General features: G+C 33.1%; 3 protein-coding genes and 1 long non-coding RNA gene across 5 annotated transcripts; 2 read left to right on the top strand and 2 right to left on the bottom strand.

The window, feature by feature from the left end:
• Positions 1 to 504: 504 nt before the first annotated feature.
• Positions 505 to 1013, top strand: LOC147920400 (uncharacterized). The gene is made up of 2 exons (XR_015591237.1): positions 505 to 651; positions 733 to 1013. It is a non-coding gene; the product is annotated as an uncharacterized LOC147920400 (long non-coding RNA).
• A 1191-nt stretch (positions 1014 to 2204) lies between these two features.
• LOC109130744 (uncharacterized) lies at positions 2205 to 2718 on the bottom strand. The gene is made up of 2 exons (XM_019240698.2): positions 2613 to 2718; positions 2205 to 2511 (listed from the first exon to the last, which is right to left on the bottom strand). The coding sequence occupies exons 1-2, from the start codon at positions 2716 to 2718 to the stop codon at positions 2393 to 2395; spliced, it is 225 nt and encodes a 74-aa protein (XP_019096243.1). The 3' UTR covers positions 2205 to 2392.
• A 356-nt stretch (positions 2719 to 3074) lies between these two features.
• LOC104766032 (mediator of RNA polymerase II transcription subunit 6) lies at positions 3075 to 4749 on the bottom strand. Of its 2 annotated transcripts, XR_015591236.1 has the most exons (6): positions 4387 to 4749; positions 4047 to 4221; positions 3876 to 3945; positions 3713 to 3793; positions 3512 to 3621; positions 3075 to 3383 (listed from the first exon to the last, which is right to left on the bottom strand). XR_015591236.1 is itself a non-coding variant. In XM_010489846.3 (5 exons), the coding sequence occupies exons 1-5, from the start codon at positions 4644 to 4646 to the stop codon at positions 3225 to 3227; spliced, it is 774 nt and encodes a 257-aa protein (XP_010488148.1). In that variant the 5' UTR covers positions 4647 to 4749; the 3' UTR covers positions 3075 to 3224. The 2 variants fall into 2 exon arrangements, 1 of the variants encoding a protein (XP_010488148.1); XM_010489846.3 differs by lacking the exon at positions 3713 to 3793.
• An 895-nt stretch (positions 4750 to 5644) lies between these two features.
• LOC104767705 (receptor-like protein kinase At3g21340) lies at positions 5645 to 10218 on the top strand. The gene is made up of 13 exons (XM_087503259.1): positions 5645 to 6040; positions 6143 to 6680; positions 7011 to 7489; positions 7582 to 7726; positions 7816 to 7887; positions 8004 to 8075; positions 8163 to 8234; positions 8345 to 8529; positions 8625 to 8869; positions 8977 to 9103; positions 9183 to 9248; positions 9334 to 9523; positions 9673 to 10218. The coding sequence occupies exons 1-13, from the start codon at positions 5947 to 5949 to the stop codon at positions 10079 to 10081; spliced, it is 2694 nt and encodes an 897-aa protein (XP_087359385.1). The 5' UTR covers positions 5645 to 5946; the 3' UTR covers positions 10082 to 10218.
• Positions 10219 to 11596: the final 1378 nt, after the last annotated feature.

Raw genomic sequence — 11596 nt, 5'->3', positions numbered from 1 at the left:
TTACTCTTATTAATTTCAAAATTCTTTTTCTATGATGTAATAAGAGCCATAATTTTTGGACATTCTTTATTTTGTACTCCTCTTTTAATATTATAGAGATACTTTTTTAGGATTATGTGCACGAGTAGTTCATATTGACTCGAATTGCTTATTATGATTGATTGTCTATTGCTATTTTTGGGTTTTCTTTACTATTAAAATCTAATTGAGAAATAACATTGCAATCGTAAACATTTTGGTAATTGAGAAATAATTGCAATCGTAACTTGTATTGAAGCATACGTGATCTCTATCTTCTTTTATCCCAAAACCTATATATTTGATTTAATACTAGATCAGTAGATACTATTCATATAGATTGATAACATTATGTACGTGGTAAATTTCAGTTTTCTTTTACCACAACCTAATTTTACTCACTGTTTACCCTATCCTATCTACCATTTATCGATTCCAAGCTTATCTATCTATTATATATTGATTCCCTTCTCTTTTTAAATAAACGTAATCCGACAATTCTCAATCAATCTTGGGGAAAAGAACTTAATCTGAAACGGAAATATTGAACCTGATACGAAGGAGAGATTTCTCCGGCCAAAAGCTTCACCAGCTGTGTAGATGCGCCGGCAAACTTTGAGGAGAGCGGAGTAGGTACCTCTCTACTCCTAATAATTTCTAATTTTCTTTTAAATTTTTTTTTATTCTCTCAAAATCTAATTTCTCACTTTTTAGAAACGTCAAATGGAAGAAGTTCGTCGTCTTTGCATCTATTGATGTCATCCTCGTCGCTTCTTTAAACTGGACCATATACCTAGATTCTACAATCTTCAGGTCATTCACCAAGAGCACTGGTAAATTGTTTTTTAGTTTTTTGAATATTTTAATGAAGATTACCTTAGTTTATGATGATTCTGTGATTAGTTCTGATCAATTATGTTTTTGAAATTTGCTCTTATCATGTTTTTGTAATTATGTTTTGATGATTAATGATGATCTATTATGATTTTTCTTAATTATTTATGAAGAATTTCTAGTTTTTCAGGTTGTATTAGTTTTTAAAATATGTTTTAGGTTTACGTTTAGTTTTTTTTTTTAACTGTTTATGAGGAAACTTCTAAGTTCTAGGTGGCACTAAGACATTAGTAGGAATAGCTCAGAATAAACCTTTTAAAGAACTTTTACAGATTTAAAGTTGTGGTTACTTTGGGGTTTGTTTTTTTTGGTTTTGCAAATTTAAGTTGTCTTTGTAAGATATCGAGAAAATGCCACTTAGTATAGTATATTTGCAACATACCATACTTGGCTTAGTGGTATAACTTGAAAGATGAGTGGGTGATGATTTCTAGCTATATGTACAACTTGTAACAATGGCAAACTATATGTACAACTTGTAACATTGGCAAAAAACAAAAACTCAGATCAGAGCCAAGTGGAAGATCTTTTTACATCTTTGAATAAGAAAAGCTTGAAATATTGTTCAAAGGATTATTTAAGGAAATGACCAAGATAAATATTCCCAGAAAAAAAAAAGGAGATTGTGCATTACATGTAGAACTTATACAGTCACCTCTTTTCTTTTGTTTCCGGCCCGCTTGATTCAAATCACCAAGATGCTCGAAAATAAATTAAGAAAAACACACACACACACACACAAAAATACGAGACTATATATATTTGAAGTATATTTTCCAATTTCTTCAGAATGATTCATATCGATATAGCCATAGGGGGATAAATTATAACTAAGAAAACCATCTCGCAGACGGCAGTTTATTTTAGATTACATCACCATGACACCAATGACTGAAGAAAGGAGATTGTGCATTTTGTTTTATGGTGTATATGGTAACGTATTACTGTACATAGTGGACTTTTTGCATGTATCTTCTCCTCAGCTTTGGAAGATATTATCATTTAGTGAGCATTTCATTTCTTTTTAGTAATATTTTGTCAAACATTCTTTCGAAATTAAGTTGATTTTGCTATGTCAAATATTTTCTGAGCCCATTATAAACTGACTAGGAGATGCTAGGGAGAGCAACCTGGTCAGAAAATATTGTAATGTCATACGAACTAGGAAGCTATTTAAAATTTGGAATGTTTTATACAATGAAAAAAAAGGCTATTTCGTGATACTATTACCCTTCATTTTTTTGTATTCTCTTAGTTATTTATTTGGTCTCTTCTAAATTCTCGTCATCCAGTTTGTTTAGCAATTTCTCCAAGGATCAAAACTAATAAACTTAAAAACATACAGCAGAACCCTTCTTATTCAGACACACAGAGTAAGAGTATACTTTTTGTTTTACTTATTTATACATATAAACTAAAAGATCACACATATATAACTCATCACAGTAGCCCTTCTGATGAGGCAGACATCACCGACTTTTTAGGGACCGCCTGGACAACGACATGGGCAGCAAAAACCGGGTGGAGCAGGTGCACAACATGCACACTGTGGACACATGAGAATTGGTGGTGACGGCGCCATCAACTTACGCCCTCCAACTTTTACATTGAAAAAAAAAACATCATTATTTCCCTCTAAGAAAAACGGAAACAGAGAGTGATATTGTAAATTAGAGAATATGCAGAGATAAGTAGGTTACCTCCTAGAGGCAAACTAGTTGCTTGACATGGAAGTATTGGAGACAAGACCAGCGAGAGAACAATAACGTATAGGAGGATGGTGGAACTTGATGACCCAGCTTTCATCGCAGCTAAGATGTGTGAATGTTACTGAATTAAACCAATTTGCAGTTGATACTTGAAACCATGATGGGATGATGATTATATAGCCGGGTTAGAGAGAGGAAGTAAACTAAACAAGTTGGGCAAGAAGAGGACTTGGCAATAAATTAATTAAGAGATCAAATCCAGTTACCATTGACCAACACAAGCCATTAGTTTTGATGATGCAACTATCTTTTGATTTCACACGGTAATTGATGTAACTATCTTCTGATTTAAACAATCTACAATTCTACATGATAGATAGATATTGAAGTAAATACATGCTGCAGTTATTGCCATTAGTTGACCTTGAGGTAGTTGCGGTGAGATGATTCTCGTTTAGCGAAAATTTATGAGAAGTAATTAGCTCAAGAATTGTGTAACGAGTTCAAATTAAAAGATGAGTAAAAGACTTAAAAGGGGAAGATTCTTTGCTGATACCTATTTACAAGCATAGATGATGGAAAACAATCTTCATAACTATAAGCTTAGAACTTCATTCTCTTAGCAGGACCTTGATCGATAATAGGATCCATTTGAGGCGGTTGAGACTCTCCTCCTTGTGTTCCAAGCTCATCCTTTTCTCCTAATGCTTCTTGGCTTACATAACCTTCAGGAAACGGTGGAGGTGGAGGTGCTGGGGCTAACTACACACCGCAACACCGAAAAAAAACAAGTCTCAATCAGAAGGAAAGAATATGAAGTTAAGTCAGCAACATTCATCATAATAGCAAGAGATGTCAGTAGTCGAGAAAATGCATTTTCTCAGAGTTACCTTGCGGTATAACGAGGTAAGAATGGTATCAACTCGCTTCATTTCTTTTAGATCAACAGTCTCACTAGCAGGCTTCGTCTCAGAAGGTTCCCTCTGGTTTTCAGTATCAACTGAAAATACATAGATAAAATCAGATTACTGGTGAAGTTCTCAAGTGCAACACAGAGCTGCCAATAAACAAGTACTTTGTTAACACCATACACTTGTTCAACATGGCCCGTGGGATTGATAATGAATAGAATTAGCTTCCTCAGTTAACTTTAAAACTTCTGGCTAATTCAACTAAACACAACCATAAATACTTCTGGCAAGACATCAATTGAGAACAGAGCCATCAAATATATTGAAAGAAAATGAAACTTACCTTGTCTAATGGTCTCCAATTTCGATGCAGCATCAGAGAAAGCCTTGGATATATGATAAACAGTCCGACTCTGGTTCCACACACACACACACAAAATGAGAAAAGAGAAGTAAAACAAAACATACCAGAAACTAAAGACCCCAAAAGAGAAAAGATTAAGAAACAACTTACAACTCGAGCTGCAAAGACACTACAAAGCTGTGGAGCTTGGTATATAGAACCATCCAAGATATAATATGTTAGCATTGGTGTGACTTTCTCAGGACCATCCCTCTTCTGCTTACGGATGACGAACATGTTTGGTTCAGTAGCATCAGTCAGCATATACTCTAATCCTGTCATATTCCTACATGATCAATCAAAACACTGTCACTGAATGTAAACCCTAAATCTATCTCAGGAATCAAAGAGAGCAAACCCTAAATCTGACCTAAAAATTGAAACCTTTATTTATGTAATTGAAAAGCAAAATCGAAATTGGAAAAAGGTGAAACGAGTTAGGAGGAATTACGAGAGGTGAGAGATATCGAGAGGGTGAATGGATCTTCTCCGAAGATTCTCGTTGTTGCAGGTTGTATCGTAGAAGGGAGACAAAGCGAAGTAATCGAAGATGCAGTTACGATCAAGAGGGAACGTATTGATCCAGAGCTGATCCCTGAAGGAGATACCAGTCATATCCGTGCCCGGAGGCTGTAACGGAGGAGGAATCTGATCCCCCGCATTGCCGTTGAAGGCATCGGCCGTAGCCGCCGAGAGCAGAGATGAGTCCATTGAAGTGAGTCTGTCTCGCTTCGCCGCGAAGGAGAGAGAGAGAAGAGTATAGTTGGGCCCAATTTTGGCCCAAAATTAAAAGAGAATTAGACAAATGTGTAACAAAAACAAATCATGTACTCCATCCGTTTCAAAATAAAATATAAGATCTAAATGTTTTAGAGAAGTTTTTTGTTTCATAATATAGTATGTTTTCAAGTTTTTATGCAAGTTTTAGATTAATTTAGTATTTTATATTATGAAGTATTATTTTTGATTGGTTGAACTTGTTAAAAGTAAAGACTTTTTAATCTGTGTGTTTTAGTTAAAACATTCTATATTTTGAAACGAAATGAGTATTAAATCTATTTTCTGGCATTTATATGTATTGACAAATAAATCTAAATTAAGGATTTTTTTTTTCGAGAGTTAAGTCCTCCCTTTCACAAAAAAATAATATTATGACACAATTCATAAAAATTAAACAAAAACTTAAATTATAAATTGAAAGATTCTCAACCAAAACAAAGAAGTAAATGACGATGAATGATGAATGGTGATTTTTTTAAACCTATTGAACTTTTTTCCGAAGATAACCTAATTAATTAGAAGGGGTAACATAAACAAAGACAGGTCAAATGATCATCATCGAATGATATTAAACACAAAGGTCAACGACTAATTGAACTATAAGTATCTCTATATCCAAGTTGTGTTGCATGCACGTCTCCTTCCTGGACCAGCGAAGCCAGTTTCTACGTTTAGTTTTAATATTCAAGTTTGTTATAAGTTTAGGCACTTTGGGACCATTTTGATCTGCCCAATCTTTGGTTGTTTTTGACAAAAGGTGTGAATCCATTCTTCCAAGTTCCACGTCGTAGCATACCATTTGCTGCACAAACCCAAGATAATATTCGATTTGGATTCTATATTTATAAACTGAAAATTTTCAAAAAACCAAACCAAGTTCTACTTTTGCTTCTATTCGATATAAATAGTTGAAGATATAATATATTATTGCATACGTACGAATACAACGTTAGAAAACGGATCATTAATTAATTTCAACTAAACGGCACCAGAAGATTATTCGATCGTTGATTTTTAAATCTTTATAGAATGTTCATCAAAATCATACATATTAGTTTAAATTTATTTTGGTAGTAGACAGCTGACTCTGTTTATTTTTTCTAATTTTTTTACACTAGTTGGCCTACTAAAATACGTCGTGCTTGATCATTTTCATTATTGCCTAGATATCTTAAAGCTTTTTGTGTTTTTCCAATTTTGTAGATGACTATCTCCTTTGTACCGTAGAATAATGGAGAATCATCCTCAAGCACTTCGGTTATGTGCGTTGATCTTCATCACTTTTTATGCCCTTTTACATCTCGTTGAAGCACAGGACCAAAAAGGTATATGTACACATGCACATATTTATGTTGTTTTGATTCATTTTCATTGAAAATATGTTCTTACTTAGTCTTCCGATACAATTCCCTCATATGTGTTACTAGGATTCATCAGTTTGGATTGTGGATCATTGCCAAACGATCCTCCTTACAATGATCCTTCAACCGGATTAACATACTCCACGGACAATGGTTTCGTGCATAGTGGCAAAACTGGAAGAATCCAGAAAGAATTCGAGTCCATCTTCAGTAAACCGACTTTGAAGCTTAGATACTTCCCGGATGGAGACCGAAACTGCTACACCTTGAATGTCACGCAAGACACAAACTATCTGATCAAAGCTGTATTTGTGTATGGTAACTACGATGGTCTTGACAATTACCCGAGTTTCGACCTTTACCTTGGTCCAAATCTATGGGCAACGGTTGATATGGTCGGACGGACCAACGGTACTATCCAAGAGATCATCCACAAGACCACATCTAAGAGTCTCCAGGTCTGTCTTGTTAAGACAGGAACAAGCTCACCTATGATTAATACGTTAGAGCTACGACCACTTAAAAACAATACTTACAATACTCAAAGCGGCTCTCTGAAGTATTTCTTCAGATATTATTTCAGCGCCTCAGGCCAAAACATACGGTACTAATCATACCTTTTTATTTAATCAGGTTATAATGTTTTGTTTCTAATTTGGTTTGAAAATGTGGGGTTGATCGATTTAGGATAAAAAAAATCAATTTAATGTAACGATTTTTAATTTAAAATTTAAAATTAATACATGTAGGTGTATATATTGAAATTTAAAGATTATTTTTTTATTAATCTTATTAGGTTTGGATGCACGAAATTAAGTTTTGTTCATTTAATATAACACATTTTCACCATCTTGGTTGTTGTAATTTTTATTGTTTTTGGATCACATATTTTTATAACTTGGTTTTTAATACATGATTGAATTATTTATGTTAGGTACCCGGATGATGTCGATGATCGTAAATGGTATCCGTTTTTTGATTCAGTAGAGTGGACAGAATTAACTACCAATCTCAAAATAAATAGTTCTAATAGTTATGCACCACCACAAGTTGTAATGGCGTCCGCCTCAACGCCTATAAGTTCTTCTGCAACGTGGAACTTCTCATGGTTATTGCCATCTTCTACAACACAATTCTATATGTACATGCATTTCGCCGAGATTCAAACTCTAAGGTCCATCGACACCCGAGAATTCAAAGTGACATTGAATGGGAATCTTGCTTTTGAACGATATAGTCCTAAAACGTTAGCCATGGAAACTATATTCTATTCGACAGCACAACAATGTGAAGGAGGGAAATGCCTCTTGGAGTTAATTAAAACGCCAAAATCTACTCTTCCTCCGCTCATGAACGCTCTCGAGGTTTTCACCGTGATCGATTTCCCACAATTAGAAACAAATCCAGATGATGGTATGTCTAATATATATGCTTTTTAATTTTCCTCGATATAAATCTTTAATTATATCTTAATGGGTTTTTTTATTGATGTGACGTTGTTATAGTTGCTGCTATGAACAGTATCCAAAATATTTATGGATTGAGTAAAATTAGCTGGCAAGGAGATCCTTGTGTTCCAAAGCAGTTTTTGTGGGATGGTTTAAACTGCAATAATCTAGATATATCCACACCGCCTATTGTCACTTCCTTGTAAGATCAGTCTTTAAATTATGGTATTAGTTATGTCAAATGGTTTTATTCATCTCTACATAAAATGTGTTCATAAATATGTCTTTTAGAAACTTATCCTCAAGTAATTTAACTGGGATCATCGTGCAAGACATTCAGAATCTAATACACCTACAAGAACTGTAAGTATTTTCAATTTCAAAATTGAGCATGATAAAGAGAACAATTTGCTCAATATAATAGTTATAAACATGTTCTTATGTATAACATGTTTTGTACTTCCAAATGCTTTTTATAGAGACTTGTCAAATAATAATTTGACGGGAGAAGTACCTGAATTTCTTGCTGACATAAAATCACTCTTGGTCATGTGAGTCGTTTCAAAGCAAATACATTTTTATTTGTCTATTAGCCTCTTCCACTGGCTATTTATCTAAATTTGTTGATCTCTTAACAGAAATTTAAGTGGGAACAATCTTAACGGCTCTGTTCCTCAAACCCTTCTACAGAAGAAAGGACTACAGTTGAAGTAATTTTTTTTCTTTCATATCATTATATTATTTAGGAGTTCTTTTTTTATAAATGATATGTTCAATTGTCCTTAAAGCATTGGTAACATATAGTGTTGATAACCTATAGTGTTGAAGGAAACTCGGATCTCATATGTCCGGATGGATTATGTGTAAACAAAGCTGGAAATGGTGGTGCCAATAAAAAGAATTTGGTAGTACCAATTGTTGCATCAGTTGCGTCTGTGGTTGTTCTTGGATTTGCATTGGCTCTCTTCTTTGTATTCAAAAAGAAAAAGACATCAAACAACCAAGGTATACCTATAAATGGCCTTAAAAGTTGCAATCAATGTGTACACAATACATGTATACACAGTCTCATTATACTAATGCACTGTAACATTAATTAGGTCCAGAATCATATACGCAAGTATCAGAAGCTAGAACAACCGGATCTTCAGAACCAGCAATAATGACGAAGAACAGAAGGTTTACATACTCAGAGGTTGTGACCATGACGAAAAACTTTGCAAGAGTTCTTGGTAAAGGAGGATTTGGAATGGTTTATCATGGAACTGTAAATGGCACTGAACAAGTAGCCGTTAAAATGCTCTCACACTCATCTTCTCAAGGATATAAAGAATTCAAAGCAGAGGTAATTAAGTTTTAGCAAAGTTATTAAGAAAGGTTCGTAGAAACTCTATTTTTCTTTAAGAGTATCATGTCAAATTTTGATCTATAATTGTTCTTCCACTTCTCTAGGTGGAACTTCTTCTCAGAGTTCACCACAAAAATTTGGTTGGCCTCGTTGGATATTGTGATGAAGGAGAAAATTTGGCTCTTATCTACGAGTACATGGCTAATGGAGATTTGAAAGAACATATGTCAGGTAAGTTATTTATGGTTGTACAAAAACATATTGTTTGTGGTAATTTAACATATTCAATATATTATTGGTTCAAATGTAGGAAAACGAGGTGGATCTATTCTGAATTGGGAAACTAGACTGAAAATAGTTGTCGAGTCTGCGCAAGGTTTGATATGAGTTTTTAAATAACTTTTCCTTGTTTCTTCTATTCATTTATTTAAATCCTTGATGAAAAGAACTTTTTTTCATAGGTTTGGAATACTTGCATAACGGATGCAAACCACCAATGGTACATAGGGACGTCAAAACCACAAATATATTGTTAAATGAACATTTTCAGGCCAAGCTAGCTGATTTTGGGCTTTCGAGATCTTTTCCGATTGAAGGAGAAACACATGTTTCAACGGTTGTTGCTGGAACTCCCGGATACCTTGATCCAGAGTAAGAGTTCTAATCCCTTGATAACTAATTTTATTTTAAACTAATCTTGAGATAATTAAACAGTTTTCATCTTTCACGATCAATACCATTTTATTTTATTTTGCATATTTTCTTCTTTTTAATAGGATAATTTTTTTATTATTTCGCAGATATTATCGAACAAATTGGTTAAACGAAAAAAGTGATGTTTATAGCTTTGGAATTGTACTATTAGAGCTCATCACAAACCAACCTGTAATCAATCAAAGTCGCGAAAAGCCACATATAGCAGAATGGGTGGGGGTAATGCTTACAAAAGGAGACATTCAAAACATTATGGATCCAAATCTCTACGGTGATTATGACTCTGGTTCTGTCTGGAGAGCAGTTGAACTGGCAATGTCGTGTCTAAATCCTTCTTCAACTAGAAGACCAACAATGTCTCAAGTTGTTATTGAATTAAACGAGTGTTTGGCATATGAAAACTCAAGAGGAGGAACGAGTCAAAACATGAACTCGCAGAGTTCTGTTGAAGTGAGCATGAACTTTGATATTGGATCTACCCCTGATGCTCGCTAATTATAAACTGCATGCAAGAGTCATTTTATCTTTGTTTTTGTGAGTGCATTTTCATTACTTTAAAAGTGTTTCGAAATTTTGTAATAATTTTATGTCATTGATGAATGTGATTTATTGGAATCAAGATAAGTAACAAAGACTCGATCTAATAAAACCCATAAGATAAAGCTAATGAGAAAATAATGATCTAAATGAAAAATAATATAACTTTTATCATTATATATCTTAGCTGTTAACAAATCATAAACGATTATCCACCAGATGTAGTTGTTGCACTCTTAAGAAGATTTTCAGAGTTTTTCTTTTCTATTTTTGTCAAAAGAGATTTTCAGAGTTTTATTAGATTCGGGCTCAAATAATATGTTTGTAGCATTTTACCTAATACTTCCTATAGAATCTTTTTTTTTTTTTTTTTGTCAACACTTCCTATGGAATCTTTTCCTAAGAAAATTAATATTAAAAGTAAAATAGTAGATAGTAAGTGTGTATTTTATATTAGACGGGTGGGTAAGAAGGACAATCTCAAAATTTCTGCTCTCTTCTTTTAACCAACTTAACGATGAGCTTTGTAACTACGACCATCTTCTGTCTCAATTCACGTCATTTATAGTATATGATAGTGACTTTATCTATACGTTATATCTCTGAAAATTTGTTGTGTGTATATTTTTTGTGAGGCAAAGTAACACAAATTATTTCTTCGCTCATTATCCACCAAAACTATGGTTACGCTTTTTGATTATGGAAACAAAGATAAGTCGTAAAACAATTTTCTACTAAATATCACATGATCATTTCACTTCATCAAAAAATTTATGGTTTTTTTAATTGACTCAATTACTTATACCGTGATAAAATAATTAATATGATAGTTCCAAAATAATACACTATAAATGATCATACATGAATTTTATTTGAATATTAAAAAAATCCCATTTTTAGTGTATTTTTTATTTAATACTATTACAATTCTACACAAAAAAATTGCAACATATATAGTAGTATACATGGTATCAGCCAGCGTATATATTAAAAATATAAGTGCACATTAAAGTTAACGTAAAAAATTATCAGCCAGCGTATATGGTACTTGGAATGATTAAAAAGCTTACAATATGATCAATTTAAAAAAGTTAAAAAAAAAAAAAACTGAAATGGATTTTTCCTTTTCTGAAAGAAGAACAAGTTGATGAATAATAAAGTCAAATGAGGATGATAATAGAAAGGTATACCATCTCTGCATCTCATTTGATGATTGTGGACAACTGGATGATTTTTTTTTCTTTTTTTTTTTCAATTTGAGCGAAGAAGTTGCCAAGTTGATGAAATCAAAAATATTCAGCTTTCGTCACCAAAATGTATCCTCTGATTTGAGAAGATACTTTGTTCTTGATTCCATTTGATATTTCCTATATTATATGATTTTAAGACTGCAATAAATAATAAATAGATCGACATGTGTACAAATAAGGTTGTTGGTGTGATTTGCGGACCATATTAGAAGTATGGACATAT

The sequence above is a fragment of the Camelina sativa genome, chromosome 19 (assembly GCF_030686135.1).
Source record: "Camelina sativa cultivar CO46 ecotype springtype chromosome 19, ASM3068613v1".
NCBI lineage: Eukaryota > Viridiplantae > Streptophyta > Magnoliopsida > Brassicales > Brassicaceae > Camelina > Camelina sativa.
The sequence above is the reverse complement of the archived record's forward strand: the minus strand, read 5'-3'. Positions and strand labels throughout refer to the sequence as shown.